Consider the following 17,352-nt stretch of genomic DNA (forward strand, 5'->3'; position numbering starts at 1 on the left):
GAAACCTCGGCGCTGCCATCGTCCCAGCTGCTCCTCGGGGGTGGACTGCTGCTTTCCATGGGGGCTCCATACGGCTCCCGTGGGAAGGGCGCGCTGGCGGGGAGGCCTCGCGAGGCTCCTCTCACCGGCCTTCCATGGGGGCCTTTTCAGGCCGGTCCCCGTTTTAAAGGCGCGGCCGCCTCTCCGTTCCAGGCAGCACCCCGACAAGGAGCGGGGGGTTCCTTGGCCTGCGGTCCGCTGGAGTCCGGTCCCCCCGCCCGCCGTTGCCTGCCAGCCGGGAAGCCACGGACCTCGCCCTGCGCCGGCCCTGGTGACCAAGGCTCCGTCTCCCGGGCGCCCCGCTCGCTCCCTTCTGCGCTCTCGTCCTTGTGGCCAAGTGGCGTCTCCCGGTGCAGCCCTCACTGCGGGGCTTTCTCGGGGGGGGGCACCTTCCCAAGATGCTGTGCGGCGGCGCTGGAGCTGCGGGGATGCTGAGCTGAGCGCCGAGCAGACCGAGGCCGGTAAGGCGGCGGCGACCCCGGAGCCCTGCCGGTTCCGAGGACCAAAGGCCCGGGGGAAGCCCGACCTGCCAGAGCGGGGTCCCCTCCTCCCCGGGAGACCTTGGCACGGCCGCCGCCGCCCTAGCCGAGCGGTTTGGCGCAGTGGATGCGCGGGGCGCTCCGGTTCTGCTTGCGCTTGCTGCCTTCCATCCGCAGGGCGCTCGGACCAGGACGCGCGAGCTGCAGGCGATGAGCCGGCCCCAATGAGGGCGCTGGCGGGGATGGGAAAGAGCCGGGCCCCGGGGCGCCCCTCCGCCGCCCGGACAGCCCGCGGGCCTAAGTCTCTGGGGCAGCAGCAGCCTCGCCCGGCAGCAGCAGCAGCAGCAGCATGAAGCGGCCGCCGGCGGGGCCTCCCTCCCGGGGCGCCTCGGGCCTCTTCGGAGGGCAGCCCGCAGCGACGCCGGAGCCGGAGGATGCGCTGAGCGCGGCCGAGGAGGCGTCGGTGGGGGCCCCGTCCATCCCAGCGCGGCCTGCGGAGGGCGAGGCGTCGGGGGGCTTGCGCGAGTGCCCTTTGTGCCTGCTGCCCCAGCCCGCCGCGGCCTTCCCGGAGCTCTCGTCGTGCGCGCACCTTTCCTGCCTCACCTGCCTGCAGCAGTACCTGCGCATCGAGATCAGCGAGAGCCGCGTGCAGGTGGCCTGTCCGCACTGCCCGGCCCCGCTCCAGCCCGCCGAGGTGCACCAGCTGCTGCGCCCGGAGCCCGCCTTGCGCGACAAGTACGAGGAGTACCTGCTCCGCCGCCTGCTCGTCGCCGACCCGGGAACGCGCTGGTGCCCAGCCCCGGATTGCAGGTGCGCTAGGCCGGGGCGGGGCGGAGGGGGTGGGGTGGGATAAAGGCCCGATTGCTCCCGGAAAGGACCCGCTTTGCGCGCCCAAGGGCCCGGTGGCCAATCCCCGACGGCCCTGGGAGACCCTCCCCTGCCTGACCCCCCGGAGAGAGGGAGGGAGATGGGGGGGCCACCCAGAGCTGCCTCGCCAGAAGCGGCTGCTGAGGAGGTTGCAGTTGTGCGCTTGCCTCCCACCAGAGGGCGCTCAAGGCCGCTCGGCTGGGTCTTCCCAGGGAGACCCCCAGAAAGAGCAGGGTCCAATCCTTGCGCCCAGTCCTTGACCCCTGGATGCTGGGAAGGCGCCCCTGTACCTGTGGCCCGTCTGTCCAGACTGTTGCGCACAGCCCGCCCGCGCCCCCCAAGTCGGCTCACTTTGTTTCCCCGCCTGGCGGTGCTGCGACACCCCCTCCATAGGCGGGCAGGACTTGGTTTCAGGGAGATCAGAACTTTTCTTAGAGGGGGCAGAACAAACGTGATTGTTCAGTTAGTTAAGTATTTCTCTTGTTTTACTTGATATGGGGGGGAGCTGCTCCCCTTGGCTACGCCCATGCCCAAGCCTCCTTCAGCACCCTTGGGCCCGGGGGTGGGGTGAGGAGGAGCTGTGCTTCCTGCCGGGGAGGCCGCTGGGGGCTCGGACTCCGCCGAAAGGCAGCTCCGTCTCTTCCCAGGATGGAACTGCGAAGCTGAAAACAGAAAAGTTATCCCGCTCTCTCCCCGCGCAGTACATCACACATTTCCCGTCAATGAAGATGAAACACGTGTAGTTCTGAATTGGATTGTGGAAGTATTAAGATCTAAAGGTCTCGGGAAGCAAGACCGTCCAGGCACATCAGAAGCGCAGCTGGCCGCGAGCCCGTCCCCCCCGGTCGGCCAGGAGCCTCTGGTGCCTGGAGGCCAGAGACCAGAGTTTGGTTATTCCCGGCTGCAGAATCGGGGCCCCCAGACTGCAGCAGGCAGCGGCTCCGGGTTAGGTGAGAGCCCGGTCTCAGTAAGGGGCAAATGTCCCACTGGGCCACTGGGCGGGGAGGACCAGGAAGGGCGAGGCCAGCCTCCCCTTCTGAGCCCCCCCCTCCCTCCCGCTCCCGGCAGTGGCGGACTTGGGGGCGCGCCTGTCGGGCTCCCCTTTCTCTCAAAGCGCCTCTGCTTGCAGCTACGCGGTCATCGCCTACGGCTGCGCCGAGTGTCCGCGCCTGGTCTGCGCCCGCCCGGACTGCCGCACCGAGTTCTGCTTCCACTGCCGGCAGCCCTGGCACCCCGAGGCCTCGTGCGAGCAGGCCTGGCGAGAATGGAGCCAGCAAGCGCCCCTGGGCGCCATGGAGCTCTCCCTGCAGCTGATCCGGAAGGAGGAAGCCGGGGCGGCGGCGCCGGGGACCGCGCAGGGTGAGTGCAGCCCCCTTCTCGAGGAGGGAGTGGGGTGCCGGCAGGCAGGGGGCTTCAGGGGGCCCTCTCCCCGCCTAGACGCCCCTCTCTCTGGGCCTGGCCCCCGACTCTCTCTCTCCCCTCGGCCCCCGGGCCGGAGAAGGTCCCGGCCCCGACCTGCCGCCTCTCTCCCCGCAGACAAGGACGCCATCAAGGTCTGCCCGCGCTGCGGGGCGCTCGTCATGAAGGTGGACGACGGCAGCTGCAACCGCATGAACTGCACCATCTGCGGCTGCCTCTTTTGCTGGCTCTGCCTGCGCGAGATCACCGACGTCCACTTCCTCAGGTGCGACTGGGGGGGGGGCGGCCGAAGGAAAGGGCAGAAGAACCAGGCTTGGCCCCTCCGAGCCTGCAGAAGCCGCCTAAGGCTGCCGTCCTCCTCGCCCCGCTTGCCCGGAGGAAGCCCCGTCGAAGCGGACGCAGAAGGGAGGAAGGGAGCTCGGCTGGGTTTGCACGCGCCTCCCTGGGCGTTTGTAGCGAAGCGGTTTGGTCCTGCTGGCCCAGGACCGGGAAAAACTGTCTGCGGACAAAGACCGGCTCCCTGGGCCTGAAAGCGGAAATGAGCGCCGCACCCCAGAGTCGAATTTGACTGGACTTAACCGTCCAGGGGTCCTTTACCTTTTTATCATTTTTTATACAGTGAAACATTCCCTCCCTCTCTCCTGCAAAAATGACAGGACGGAATGCAACCTAAACCCAAAGAAAATAATTAGCTCGGTGGGCAACAGTTTCCCAGCCGAGCAGGGTTGCTTTGGATGCGACGCCTGCATTGCAGCGGGTTGGACTGGATGACCCCGAGGAGCCCTTTAGAATTCGACAGCTCCGTGATTCTATGAAACGCAGCCAAGGGTGGCCACGAAGCAAAGTCCCGCCGGAGCAAAAGATGTTCTGGAGGGGCGGGAGGATTATCAGGAGGGAGGGAGGCGAAAATAAGGCAGGTGGATGGGTGCCTGTCAATCACATGGCAGTCATTAGGATGTCACGTGATGGGCAGGTGAGTTGGGCTGCCCCACCTGTCAAAGATCCTTGACCCTCCAATCTTCAAAATTCATAGACTCACAGAAGTTTCGAGTTGGACGGAGCCCCCGAAAGCGAAATGGGGAGCTGGTGGTGGGGCCCCCCTAGAAGAGGCGCTCTGGTGCTCCTGTGTGTGCCCTTCGACACCCGCTTGCTGACTCCCCCCTTGTCTCCTCCTCCTCCCCAGTCCTTCCGGCTGCACCTTTTGGGGGAAGAAGCGCTGGTCGCGCACGCGGAAGGTCCTGTGGCAGCTGGGGATGGTGCTGGGCGCCCCGATGGTGATTTCGCTGGTGGCGGGGATCGCCGTGCCCGTCATCACGCTGGGCATCCCCATCTACATGGGCAAGAAGGTAAGGGGGCCGCGGCTCCCCGGAGGTTGGGCGAGGGTTCCCGTCCTGCTGCGCCGGCCTGAAGGGGCCCAGAGCGAGGAGACCCACTCCCCCTCCGCCTCCTCCTCTCTCCGCCAGGTGCTGAGCCACGGGCGCAAGAGCAAGCTCTCCGGCTGCCAGCAGTGCCTGTCGGTCGCCAGCAGCATCCTGCTCTCGCTCTTCGTGTCGCCCGTCATCACCGCCGTCACTGTGGGTAAGGGCCCCCAGGGGGCGCAGGGGGCGCTGCTGCTCAGTGGGCAGAGCACCCGCCTCGCAACCAGAAGGTCCCGGAGGGGTCAGTCTCCAGGAAGCGCTGAGAATCCCCCACCCCGAACCCTGGAGAGCAGTTGCTGCTGCCAGTCAGTTTACAGGGTATGGAGCTATTGAATGCAGCTGCTCTTCTTGTTAGACCCATCAGGACTAGGATCTTACTTCATTCTCATAGAGGAGCTGCCTTGCACGCAGACGGTCCCGGGTCCAGGAAGGGCTGGGAGAGACGCCTTGCCCGGAGCTCGACGGAGGCGGCTTTCTCTGCTCCTGGATCGGCTGCTGCTGGGCCGCGCCTCACGCCAGCCTCTCTGCCCGCAGGCGTCGGGGTGCCCCTGATGCTCACCTACGTCTACGGGGTCGTGGTGCTCTCGCTGTGCCGAAACCGCTGGGGCTGCGGAGGCGCCCGCAGGAAGGCCGGGGAGCTCAGCGCCGTCGAGCTGGAGAACCTCGCCAAACGTACGTGAGTCCTGGGCGGCCTGGCCCGGAAGCCCCTCTCCCTCCGCCAAGGCTCCGTCCTAACCGGCTGGGCGGAGAGCTCTCAATCGGTAGGGAGGGGGGCTGCGGTATAGAAGGGGCTTTTGGGGCAGAGACCCTCTGCCGGTCATCCTTGTCTCCGGGCCGGGCTTTGCCTGCAGGTGCCAACCGGACTAGGAACATTTTCATTTGGTTGTGCATTTATCTGCTGCTTTTGCTGTAGTCCCATTATTAAAGACAGCCGGAGAACTTTTGATTTAAATTGCCATATAAATTAGCCGACCGTCACCTCCGAGCAAATCCTCTCTCTCCCTCCCTCTGCCTGTTGCAGTGAACGAGCTGCTGGCCGCGCTGCCCACGCCGATGGGGGCTGAGGGAGGGGGGTCTTCTGCCGCCGCCGCCGCCGCCGCCGCCGCCGCCATGGCTGCCCCCTTCCTGCCCAGCCGGAGCAGCGGGCAGCTGGAGGAGTCCTGCCCGAAGGGCCCGGAGAGCCCGTGGAACGAAGAAGCAGCAGCTCAGGCCACTTCCCGCAGGTCAGTCCAGGGGGCGGGGGCAGTGCGGTCCAGTGGCTAGAGCGCCGGGCCCAAGCTACCTGACAGGGTTGTTCTGGATATAAAATGCGGCGGGGAGAAGCATCTAAGCCACCTTGAGTGCTTTAGAGGGGAAACGTGGGGTAGAAGTGTCATTATTATAAAATTATGCCCCCGGCTTTTTTTACGCCACTACCGCCAGTGACACAGGTCTCTGCCCCGCGCAGGGACGGGCAGAACAGGATGGAGGTGGCGGTGGAGGTGGAGACGGAGCCTCCGGCCGCCCACGAGCACAGCCTCTGCAGCGCCGCGTCGGGCCAAAGCTTCTCCACGGATTCGCTCACCTACACCAGCGACGGCTGCAGTTTGGCCGGAGTGACGACGGAGTGACGCCGCTTCCCCGGAGAGCCGCGCGCGGCAGCCGGGAGCGAGGCTCGCGCCCAGGTCGCCGCCTGCTGCTGCTGCTGCTGCAAAGGCGGACTCGCCCACCGGAATGGCCAGCGCAGATGCCCCCCATCCACCCCCCTGCCTGCCTGCCTGCGCACCTTCTGCACTTGTGCCCCCTCCCACCCGTCAACGACTTCAGGCTCTGGACTTTGGTGCTTTGAGGCAATAAATTTGCAGCTCACAGAGAAGCCGGCCTCTTCTTTCCTCCCCAAGGGGCGAAGGAGCAGCGCCTCCTCTCTCCAGGGACCCGGAAGAAGCCTGCGCCCCCTCCCCTCGAGGACCCTGCAGAGCACAGCTGGGGGGGGAGCTGGTCAGGGTGGAGAGTCGTGAAAAGGCACCTTTGGAGGAGGATGGTGATAATGATAATACAATACTAATACCCCGCTCATCTGGCTGGGTTTCTCCAGCCACATCTTGAGCAAGAAAGACGATTTGGAGCTGACTGTGCAGGAGGAGGAATAATAGGATTGTAGAGTTGGAAAGGACCCCAAGAGGCAGGGATCGTTCAGAGGAGACTGGGCCGTGTATTGTGGGCAAAGAGCAGAACTCCTGCCAGAGAGAAAGAAGAGTAGGCGCTGCGTTTAGGTGCCTAGACGGCTTTGAAAGAGGATTAGACCAATTAATGGAGGAGGGAAGGCTCTCCGTGGCTCCTAGCCAGCATGGCTCTGCCCTACCTCAGGGTTGGAGGCAGCAATGCTTTGGAATCCCTTTTTGGAAACCCCAGGAGGGGAGGCGGGGCTGGTGCTCAGGTCCTGCTTGCCCCTGCTTGGTCTCTGTGAGAACGGCACTCGATGGGTCTCTGCCTTGTCTTATGTTTACACGGCCCAGCTGTGTTCTTGGTGACCAGACCAGGGTCTGGGGTCTCTCTCTCAAGTCAGGTGAGCCAAGGGGCCATGAGGGCTTGAACTGTGGAACTGGCATAGGAAGCTGCCCAATGCCAAGCCAGACCATTGGTCCCTCCTGCCTGGTACTGTCTGCACCAACTGACAGCAGCTCTCCAGAACTGTAGACCTTCTATGATATTTCTGGAGACCCCAAGCAGGGATTGAGCCTGGGACCTCCAGCTTCAGCCCTCCTGCCTAGGCAGCCCTGTTTCCTGATGCAGTGCTGAGCTGGTTCATCACCCAGACGCAGGGGGAATGGGGCTGCAGAGGACCAGGCCAAGGCCTGCACGGCCTTCAGGCCAGGCCAGAGATTTGTGCAGCTTGGGGGAACAGATCCACACACCCCTCCTCCATCCCTGTTGGGCCAGGCCAGGCAGGCACCTCAAAAGCTCAGGATGTACCTGCCAAAAGACCCCGCTGCAAAGGAGAGGGCCCTGGTGATCAGCTGGAGGGCAGGGGGAGAGGATCCAGCCTTCTTGCTACCTCACTCACAGCCCTGGGATCATCTGGTGGTTCGCACAGCCCCCAGCCGTCTCTCTGTCCCTGGTGAGAGCCGAGTGCCCCCCTTGGTTGAATGGCCACCAGGCAAGCAAGTGCAGCACCTGGGAGCCCCTTTTGCAAGCGGACCAACTGGGAAAGCTCTTTTCGGAAGGTTTTTCAGCAGAGGTTGGTTGACCCTCAGCTGTGACTCCTGCATTGCAGGAGTTGGACTGTATCTCCCTGGGGGTCCGTTCTACCTCTACAATTAAATGATTATAAGCTGTTTCACGGCGGGGGAAGGCGAGAAGTGTCTGGAATGAACCAAGCCGTTAATCACAGATTTGTATAGCTGGATGGGATCCCCAAGGCTCATCTAGTCCAGCCCCCTGCAATGCAGGAATCTCAACTAAAGCATCCATGACAGGTGTCCATCCAACCTCTGCTTAGAAACCTCCCAGGAAGGAGAGTCCACCACCTCCCGAGCGAGACCATTCCACTGCTGAACATCTCTTACTGTCAGAAAGATTTTCTGTATGCCGTGTCTGAATCTCCTTTCCTGAAACTTGAAGCCATGGTTTCGAGTCCTACCCCAGAGCAGGAGAAAACAAGCTTGAGGCATCTTCCATATGACAGCCCTTGAGATGGTGGCTCTCATATCGCCTCTCAGTCTCCTCTTTTCCAGGCAAAACATTTCCAGTTCCTTTCCTCATAAGGCTTGGTTTCCAGAACCTTGATCAGAACTGCCCTGAGACCCGCAGGTGGTATATAAATTCAATAAATCATCATCATCATCTTGGTCACTCTCCTCTGCACATGTTCCAGCTTGTTAACATCCACCTTAAATTGTGGTGCCCAGAACGGAACACAGTATTCCAAGTGTGGTCTGACCAAGGCAAAATAGAGTGGGACCATGACTTCCCTTGATCTGGACACTAGACTCTGTGGATGCAGCCTCGTATAGCATTAGCCTTTTTTGCTGCTGTATCACACTATTGCCTCAGGTTAAGCTTGTGGTCCACCAAGACTCCAAAAACCTTTTCCCATGTAAGCCAGGTGTCCTCCATCCTATATTTATGTATCTGGTTCTTCCTGCCTGAGTGCAGAACCCAAAATTTGTCCCTATTGAAATTCATTTTGTTAATTTGGGCCCAGTTATCCAATTTGCTAAGGTCGTTCTGAATTCTGATTCTGTCTTCTGCAGCATTAGCTACCCCTCCCAGTTCGGTGACACCTGCTAATTTGATGAGCATCCCCTCAAGAGAGAGCAAGCACGGAGCAGGGAGGGAACACTGACTCCTTCCGTCGCATGGAAGGCTCAGTTCCTTGTACCCCACAAAAGGACACGACAGCCACTCTTCAGTTTTTGGGATTTTAGTTTGAAAAATCTCAGTTGAAAGATAGTGAGGCTTGGCGGCCAACATGGGAAGGGGGGTGGGCGCCAATCCCACAAATAAAAAAACCCGAGAGGCCTTAAATAGGGGCAGCTGAGAAACCTTGACAATGAAAAACCGCTTCCCTCCAACAGAAACATCACAGGCACGGAAATGGCAACAACCACTTGGAGAGACGCTGCGGGGGGATGGGGGGAGTGGGGGGGCCGCCTTCGGGGCCCTGGACCTCCCCCGCCATTCCCTCTTCGGAATGGTTGCCAAGAACAGCAAGTGGGACCCCCGGGAACCCCCTCCTCCAAATGACACAGACAAACTGGGCCTCCCTAAGGCTAAAAAAGGCCTAACTCTGGCACCAAGAGTTCAGCGTCGCTTAGAAAACAAGAGTCCAGGGCGAGCTCAGGCGATTCCCAGCCCAACGCGGGCGCTGCTAGTCCTGCCTGGCCTTCTTGCTGCAGCTCTCTTCCGTGGGGGCCGAGGGGGCTGCCTCTGCTGCTGCCCCTGTGCTGCCGCTGCCGCTCTCCTCCTCCTCCTTCTCCAGTTTCCGTTTGCCGCCCTCGGCCGGGGGCCCCGGGGTGGGGCGAGGCTTGAAGGAGATGATGATGCAGGTCATGTTGTCACAGCCGGTCCCGTCACCAGACGTGTCCGGAGCCAGGCAGCGGTCCAGGAGCTGGCAGAGAGGGGGGGGGGGAGGCCCAGCGTCACCTCAATGTGCCAGCTGTGTCTCGCAGGGCCTGGCCAGGAGCAGCCGCTGCGTCAAGGATGCTCAAGGCAGCCAGCTGGCATTGGGTGTGCGGCTGGCAGGAGATGTGTGGGCAGCCTGGTGCTGGGCACAAGGGCACCTCTCCTCAAATGGGTGGAGGAGGTAGGTCCCTCTTTGGGCAGAGAGCGAGACAGAGAGAAGGAAAGGCACACACAACAGCCCTGAAGGCAGGCAGGCGTGCAGGCACCCCCAGCTGGGCCCCAAAGTCCCAAAAGCTGGTTCAGGCCCATGCAGAGGTACTCTTGCCCTGGGCCTCAGAGGGGACGCCAGCCAGGGATGTGCCAGGCATACGCTGCCATGCCAAGAACACCCCATGCCTCAGCCGACTGCAGACTTAATGGGCAAAACGACCATGTCTGTCTGTATGCATTGCAGGTTAGGAAATGGCATCATGGTGGGGTGTCTCATGGAAAAGACCCCCGCTCTGGGCCTCAGACAAGCTTGGGTGCAGGCCTGGTCTCCTTTTCCGGAGCCCCCTCACACAGCCAGCTGGGTGGGATTTCCTGCTTGCTGGCACTACCGGAGCCCAGCCCCTGCCAAGGGCCCTGCGTCTGGGTTGAGCTGCCCCAACCCAGAGTTCTGGTCCTCCTGCTGTGGTCCTTTTGTAGTGATACAAATTCAATACATAATAATTTTTGCACCCCTGCCTCTTAAAAGTGCCTGAGCCCAACAGCCTGGAAGGAGGAGCTGAACTGGCTTGCAAGGCCTGCCACTCACCTCTTCTACTATGGATGAAAGGGATCGAAGTTCTCCATTCTCCTGCTTCTGGGTGATCTTGGACTGGACAAAGTCCACCACCTCCTGGCTGCTCATGACATTCCTGGGCAGAGGCGGACGCAAAGAGAAGGGAGGTCAGCAGGCGCAGGAGGAAGGACAGGCTGCTCTCGGACCAATGCAGCAATGCAGCCCACTCCGGGGATCCCACGTGAGCCGCCCCCAGTGAGCTGAGAGAGGAAGCCCAGCAGCTGCAAGAAGGGCAGCAGCTCTTGCCCCCCCCCCCCCCGCAGCCCTCCCTCGGACACCTACCAGATGCCGTCGCAGGCAATGACCATGAAGTCGTGGTCCTCGTTGATTGTCAGCACCTTGATATCCGGCAGCGCAGAGATCATCTGCTCCTCCGGGGGAAGGTTCTTGTTGCGCTTGTAGAAGTGGTCGCCTGCAGAGGAGAGAAATAGGTGAGGGGGCTCCGAGGAAGGGGAGGGGAGCCTTTGGGCTGCTCTTTCTCCTTCCGCAAGAACTCTCCAAGGGCAGCAGGCGCTCAGCAGCAGAACAGGCTCCCTCAGAAGGTGGCGAACTCGCTCTTCTTGGAGGTTTTTAAGGAGAGGATGGGTTGCCACCTGCCATGGATGCTTTCGCTGAGATTCCTGCATTGCAGGGGGCTGGACTGGATGGCCTTTGGGGGTCCCTTCCAACTCTTAGATAGATTCTATTATTCTAAGTAGTGGGGGGAGGGAACAGGCCCTCTTCCTCCCATTCAAACCTTGACCTCGCCTGCCCCTCAGAGCAAAGGGCTCCACAATGGAGGTATGGGCCTTCCAGGTCAGGGGAAGGAGGGTCGCTGGGCTCTCCCTAGCAGGGAAGGGGCAGAGAGGAAGTGACTGCCTGGCAGCCGGCTGAACCGCTCACCAATGGCTCTGGAGAGGTTCAGGCCCCCATTCACCCGGCCGTCCATGGTCACTTTCCCACCCGCGTTCTTTATCCTGGCCAGCTCCACCTCGTCCTCCGGCTTGTGGTCATAGGACATGTCCACGGCTTTGCCGCCCTCCGACACGACGCAGCGAGAGTCTCCGGCGTTGGCCACAATCAGCTGCTTGCCCCGGATAAGCGCCACTACCGCCGTCGTGCCGCTGTCAGAGCCGGGCTGCAGACCAAGAAGGCAGAGCTCAGCAAGCGCCAGGCAGGCCTGGCCTGAGGCCCCCAAGGCCCCTCTGGGCTAGCGAGGGTGAGGGAGACTTGGAGCACAACTCTTCCTCCTCAGAGACCCCTCCTCCCGCCCAGGCACTGACTGACCTTCTCCTTGCCTTCCATGCCTGGGAGCATCATGTCTTCGTCCTCATCCTCCTCCGCTTCCTCGGTGTCGTCTTCGTCCTCGTTTTCTGCCTCCTCGCTGCTGTAACCATCCTCATCCTCACTGCATTCCTGGTTGAAACACGAACCCACCCACCCCCAAGAAAGGAAGTGAGCACTCTTGGAATCTCTTATATATAATCTAGTAAGGTAAAGATCGAGGAGCCCTGGACAATGAAGTCCAGTCAAAGGCGATGATGGGTGTGGCACTCATCTTGCTTCAGGCTGAGGGAGCTCGCGTTGGTCTGCAGACAGCTTTCCAGGTCATGTGGCCAGCATGACTAAACTGCTGCTGGCGCAGTGGGACCCTGTGATGGAAACCAGAGCGCACAGAAAGGCCATTTACCTTCCAGGTGCAGCAGTACCTATTTATCTACTGGCACTGGTGTGCTTTCAAACTGCTGGGTTGGCAGGAGCAGGGACCGAGCAACAGGAGCTCACCCCATTGCATGGGTTCAAACTGCCAACATTCCAATCGGCAAGCCCAAGAGGCTCAGTGGTTTATATAGTCTGATAACCAAATGGCAACTAAAGCCTGGGTTATGGTCACCACAGTAGAATGTCTAGGCACTGGGGTTTTTAGAATAATTATGTTTTTAAAATTACAGTCGTACCTTGGAAGTCGAACGGAATCCATTCCAGAAGTCCGTTTGACATTCAAAAACCAAATCACGGCTTCTGATTGGCTGCAGGAATCTCCTGCAGCCAATTAGAAGCTGTGGAAGCCCCGTCAGACGTTAGGGTCCCAAAAGAAGGTTCACAAACCGGAACAATCACTTCTGGGTTTGCGGCATTCGAGAGCCAAAACGTCTGAGTTCCAGGACATTCAAGATCCAAGGTATGACTGTGTTATTACTCATGAGTCTCGTGTTCCCTTCCAACTTTACAATTCTATGATTTCATTTCTATACCGCTTTGTACTTGAAAGAACCAATCGTAAAGCGGTTTACAACACATTAAAACATCAAATAAAACAATCCAGAATAAGACCAGCCTGGCATCCAGAGAGCTCCGTGTGGTCACAATTGGCTCTGCGCCAGTCGCAAAACGCGGCTGCCTGATTTCTAAGGCTGAAGCTGAGTGCAGCAAAGGGGCCTGCGGGACAATGATGCCTGGTTTTCCCACCAGCCCAGACATGGGAAGACCGTGGGGCTCAAGTGGCCAACCCACCCACCCGCGTTGGGTACCTCGCTGTCATCTTCTTCCTCTTCCTCCTCCTCCTCTTCTTCCTCCTCCTCTTCCTCCTCCTCACTGTCCTCAAAGAACTTGGACTTAGCCCCCCGCTGGGCCTTGCTTGCGGAGGAGCAGGACGGTTCTGCTTCGCCTGTGCTGGAGGCTGCCCCTCCCTCAGCAGCCTTTTTCTGGGAAGGAGCGGCAGCATCCCCCCCGCCAGCCGCGTCTGGGCCAGGGCAGGCGCTGGAGGACTTGGGGCATGCCTGGCCGTTGGCTGCCTCCTCCTCCTCCTCCTCCTCCTGGCGGTGCCTCAGGAGCTCCTCTGTGTCCACCTCCCCATTCAGGCTCCGCCCTTTCTGCGCCTCTTCCTGGGCCGGGTCTTTGCTGGGGGTCCCCAACTTGCCCTTGACGCAGTTTTGGCCGTAGCGCGTGAGCAGCTCCTCAATGGTCATGGTGGCCTCCTCGTGCAGCAAGGCAGCCTCCTCGTTGTCCACTGAACGGGGACAGAGAGAAAGGAAATGGGGGGGGGGGTCAGGGTCACTGTTCCCAGGCCCAGTAGTGCCAATCAGGAGGAAAATGGCTTCCAGGCCCAGGGCAGGATCAAGCCAAGCATCTCTGCTACTGCAAGGACTTCCTCTCCATATGTTGCCTCTAAAATTCCCGTTCTAGGTTCTCATTTTGAGAAGAACATGCAGGGAGAGAAGACTTTTGTTGTGCAAGCAGAAATCCACTCTGCTGTATCCTGCCCACACAACCTACACTAGAAGCAAGGAAAGAAGGATCTGTTCTCCCAGCCAATCCATCACAGAGTCCCTTGGAACCCCATAACACCCCCGCCCCACCTTCACCTGGTTGCTCTGAACATACAGAGCTTTTCATACCCCTCAAGCCCACTCCCTACAATAAACCAGCGCTGCTTTGCCCATGACTCTGGGCAACTGCAGCCTCTCAAGGAAGCCAAATCAGGCTAGTAGCCCCAGCCAAGTCTCCCCATTCTTGTGGTGCAATCCTAATCTCACTGTGTACAAGACAATGTTTGCCTCTCTGCCTCTCCCAGTGGAGAAACGTCTCTTCGGGACAAAGCTAAGAGAATCCTTTGCCCCCCACCCCACCCCCTCTGGTTCTGATTCAGTTCTGTCCCCAGGGACACTTCTGTCTGGGCAACAAACTGCCTCTGTTGCTCACCATCATCTTCATCAGCCACCTTTTCCTCCTTCTCATCCCCATCATCTCGGGGTCGACCTGCCATCAGCGACAGCTCCTTGATCACCTCCTCAGTTGTCAGCTTAGCATCGATTGCCAGAAAGGCATCCTCAAGAGCCTACAGCAGCACAGAAAGGGCATCAGTCCCAGCGGTGCTCTCAAACCCCTGCTAGTGGGGCAACCCAACACTGCACCAGAACAGCTAACCAAGCGAAACAGGAGGGCCTTCTGTCCTGTGTCTCTTGGTAATATGGAGTCCTGCGGACAGACTTGGTTCAGCTCAGAACAATGGCCACTTCAAGTTCCAGCCTTTGCTCTAATTGGGGGTGGGGAGGCTGAACCCGGCTTGGGAGCTTCCTAAAGCCATCAAGCTGGCCAGTTAGGAAACAAGAGACAATTGGGCAAAGCAATTCTGCCATTCTCTGGAGGCCTGTTAGAAATAACCAAGCAACCCCTGAGGGTCTCAGAAATGAAGCACCCTAAGAATTCTTCTTCTAACAGTTACTTGACCAGGTAACTTCACATTCAGGGAAATAAAGATGCGAAAATCAAGGGCCTTCTGAGGAATGATTGGGGATGAGTTGGGGATGTTTAGCCTGCAGAAGAGGAAATGCAAAGGTAACTTGAGAGCCACTTTAAATACCAGAAGGGCTGTCCTGTGAGAGATGGAGGAAGCTTGTTTTCTGCTGCTGCTCCAGAGAGCAGGATCCAAGCCAAGGGATTCAAATGACAAGGAAGGAGATTCTGTCCAAACCTTAGGAAGATTTTTCTGCTGTTGGGAGCCGCCAAGAGTGGCTGGGAAAACCCAGCCAGATGGGCAGGGTATAAATAATAATAACACTAATAATAATAATAATAATAAGCGTAAGAAATGTTTGATTGTGGAACAGAATCTGCCGGAAGGAAGAAGAGGAGTTTGGATTTGATATCCCGCCTTTCACTCCCTTTAAGGAGTCTCAAAGCGGCTGACATTCTCCTTTCCCTTCCTCCCCCACAACAAACACTCTGTGAGGTGAGTGGGGCTGAGAGACTTCAGAGAAGTGTGACTGGCCCAAGGTCACCCAGCAGCTGCATGTGGAGGAGCGGAGACGCGAACCCGGTTCCCCAGATTACGAGACTACCGCTCTTAACCACTACACCACACTGGCTCTCTAAGGAGGCAGACTTTCCTTCACTGGAGATTTTCAAGGAAGGTTGGATGGCCACATCTTTCGTTGTGATTCCTGCATTGTTGAGGGTTGGACTGGATGGCCTTTGGGGGTCCCTTCCAATTCTACAATTCCAAGAAGGATCACAGTCCCCCAATCCAAGTTGCAGCAACTGGCCATGCCACCCTGTTGAAATGGGGCCAGTGCGAGGCCCCATTTAGCTTCAGAGCCGCAAGGAAGGGCTGTGCTAACGTCCCTTTGCAACATTTCCCCAGGGCTCAGCTTTGGGCACTAAGCTCCCCACCCTGCACAGGTTGTGGCTGGAACGTGGCAAGAAGACCTGTGCCCCCACACGCTGCGAAGGGCTTCCTGTTTTGGCCCTGAGCTCCCACGCCTGGTGAGGGGGAAGCGGCTCCTTGGAAAGGCCCTTTGCCCCATACCTTTTGCAGCTTGCCCTCCTTGTATGCTTTCTGGTCCTTGATGATTTCTGGGAGGTACTTGGCACAGTACAGAGCGACCTCTTCCCCTGGAGCAAAGGAGAGCGGGGGCCGTCAGAGGAGGCTGCAGCCAGCGGGACCCTGCATTGCAGGGGCTCGGACCAGATGGCCCTTGGGATCAAGGCAGAGGGACCCCGAGTGGCCGGTCCAGAGCAGGGAGGGGCGCCAAGAGACTCCCGGTGGGGGGAGGACCCCGCCCCCCTGCCGCCGCCTCGGGCTCCCAGGGGCCCCGCTCACCTCCATGGCCGTCGTAGACGGAGAACATCGCGGTCTCGCCGTCCAGGTCCGGGATGCAGTTGTGGGCGTCCTGAAAGAGAAGCGGCCGCGGCCGTGAGCGGGGCGCTGCCCGGGGTCTCTGGCCGCTCCCTCCCCGCCCCTCCCGCCCCCGGTCCCGCCCCCTCGCGCACCTCCATGGAGACCCGCCAGCCCTGCATGGCGCTGAAGCCGAAGCGCAGCGGGCGAGGCCCGTCCCCGGCGCCGTCCCCGGAGCTCTTGGCGGTGCTGGGCTGCGACAGGTAGGCCCCCATGGCTTCGGGCAGGCGCGGGCCCCGCCGGGCCGGAGAAGGGAGGGAGGCCGGGCGGGCGCCGAAAGGAACCGAGCGAGGGAAGGAGACCGGCAGGCGGAACCGGAAACGGGCACCAGAGAGTCGCCGCCGCCGCCACCGCGCGGAACAACGAGCGCCGGAAGTGAGGGAGCGGAAAGCGCTCGGCGAGCGCAGCGAGGTCCGCGGGCAGAGCGGCGGCCGCGGGGAATGACGGGAAGCGGAGGCACCATCGAGTCCGCAGGAGCGACTGGTTGCCAGGCAACGGCGGGGAGGCCGCCCGGCCGTCCTCGGAAGGGATCCGGAGCCCGGGGCCTCACGGGCGCCCGGCGAGCTTCCCCGTCCCGGCCCCGCCGCCCTCCGCTTCCCAGGCCCGCTTCCCGGCCGGGTTTTTCCCATCCTCGCCCAGTGAAGCCTCGGACTCCTCCGCTCGCCTTCCCAGCCCAGAGCGACGGGGCGCCAGGAGAAGGGCGAGCCGAGGCCGGACGAGACGCTCGACCGAGTCCCAAAGACGCCTGTCGCTGGTCCCCCTCAGCGCACATTTGCAGAAGGAGGAACATCAGATCAGCGAGGAAGGAAAAGAGGAAGGGAATTAAGCGAGAGCCGATGGAAATGGAAAAAGGCTTCGGAAATGATACAGAAGCTCCAGAGCAGCGTTTCCCAAACTGGGGTCTGCAGGTGTTTTTCGGACTACAATTCCCACCAGCCAGCGAGGATGAGAGTTGTAGTCCAAAAAGATCTGGAGACCCAAGTTTGGGAAACCTGCCTAGAGAACAGAAAACCGGCAGGACCGAGAGATTAAACTGTGGCAAAAGTAGAAGGAGCAACTGATGAAGTGGAAGAACCGCTGAATGATAAAGCTGGGATTCTGGAAAACAAAAAGTTATAAATGAAGAGATATCTGGATAATCTGACATCAGTGGAACTGAGAAGAGAGTTCTATCTACGATTTGGAATGATCCCAGGAGATAAAGCTATTAAATCTCTGGCATTGTTTCTTGGAAAAGTGACGGGATGCTATGATCCTATACATGACTGTGGCCTGATGGGAAGTCTTGCTCTTAAGCTTCGCTCCTGCACATAATGCTGCACAAACCGTTCTAATACTAAGACATTCACTCACCACCCTAGAATGTTCAGTTCACATTGAGTTCAGGAAAACATTGTACTTTGACCCGTTCTTAATGCATAGTTGATCACATCTATGGAACGTTATTATTATGCTCTTTTAAGTTTCCTATATCAATCATTAGTAATTGTTTTAAGTCTTACTATATTAATCATTGATTATAATTTAATTAGGAGGTCTTCATGCCTG

The 17,352-nt window shown here is 59.6% G+C and overlaps 2 protein-coding genes across 2 annotated transcripts; one reads left to right on the plus strand and one right to left on the minus strand.

Annotated features, from left to right (window-relative positions):
• Positions 1 to 867: 867 nt before the first annotated feature.
• LOC310759220 (E3 ubiquitin-protein ligase RNF19B-like) lies at positions 868 to 6,077 on the plus strand (the record flags this gene model as incomplete). Its single annotated transcript, XM_083606164.1, has 8 exons — positions 868 to 1,328; positions 2,515 to 2,744; positions 2,922 to 3,069; positions 3,988 to 4,150; positions 4,268 to 4,382; positions 4,757 to 4,894; positions 5,244 to 5,445; positions 5,670 to 6,077. The coding sequence occupies 8 exons, from the start codon at positions 868 to 870 to the stop codon at positions 5,830 to 5,832; spliced, it is 1,620 nt and encodes a 539-aa protein (XP_083462290.1). The 3' UTR covers positions 5,833 to 6,077.
• Positions 6,078 to 8,608: 2,531 nt separating this feature from the next.
• On the minus strand, positions 8,609 to 16,194 carry PPM1G (protein phosphatase, Mg2+/Mn2+ dependent 1G). Its single transcript, XM_083606235.1, has 10 exons — positions 15,900 to 16,194; positions 15,730 to 15,799; positions 15,436 to 15,521; positions 13,830 to 13,965; positions 12,659 to 13,137; positions 11,415 to 11,543; positions 11,031 to 11,265; positions 10,431 to 10,560; positions 10,122 to 10,224; positions 8,609 to 9,311 (listed from the first exon to the last, which is right to left on the minus strand). The coding sequence occupies exons 1-10, from the start codon at positions 16,017 to 16,019 to the stop codon at positions 9,072 to 9,074; spliced, it is 1,728 nt and encodes a 575-aa protein (XP_083462361.1). The 5' UTR covers positions 16,020 to 16,194; the 3' UTR covers positions 8,609 to 9,071.
• Between the last annotated feature and the right edge of the window lie 1,158 nt (positions 16,195 to 17,352).

Source organism: Podarcis filfolensis (assembly GCF_964270895.1).
Source record: "Podarcis filfolensis genome assembly, chromosome: 3".
Lineage (NCBI taxonomy): Eukaryota > Metazoa > Chordata > Lepidosauria > Squamata > Lacertidae > Podarcis > Podarcis filfolensis.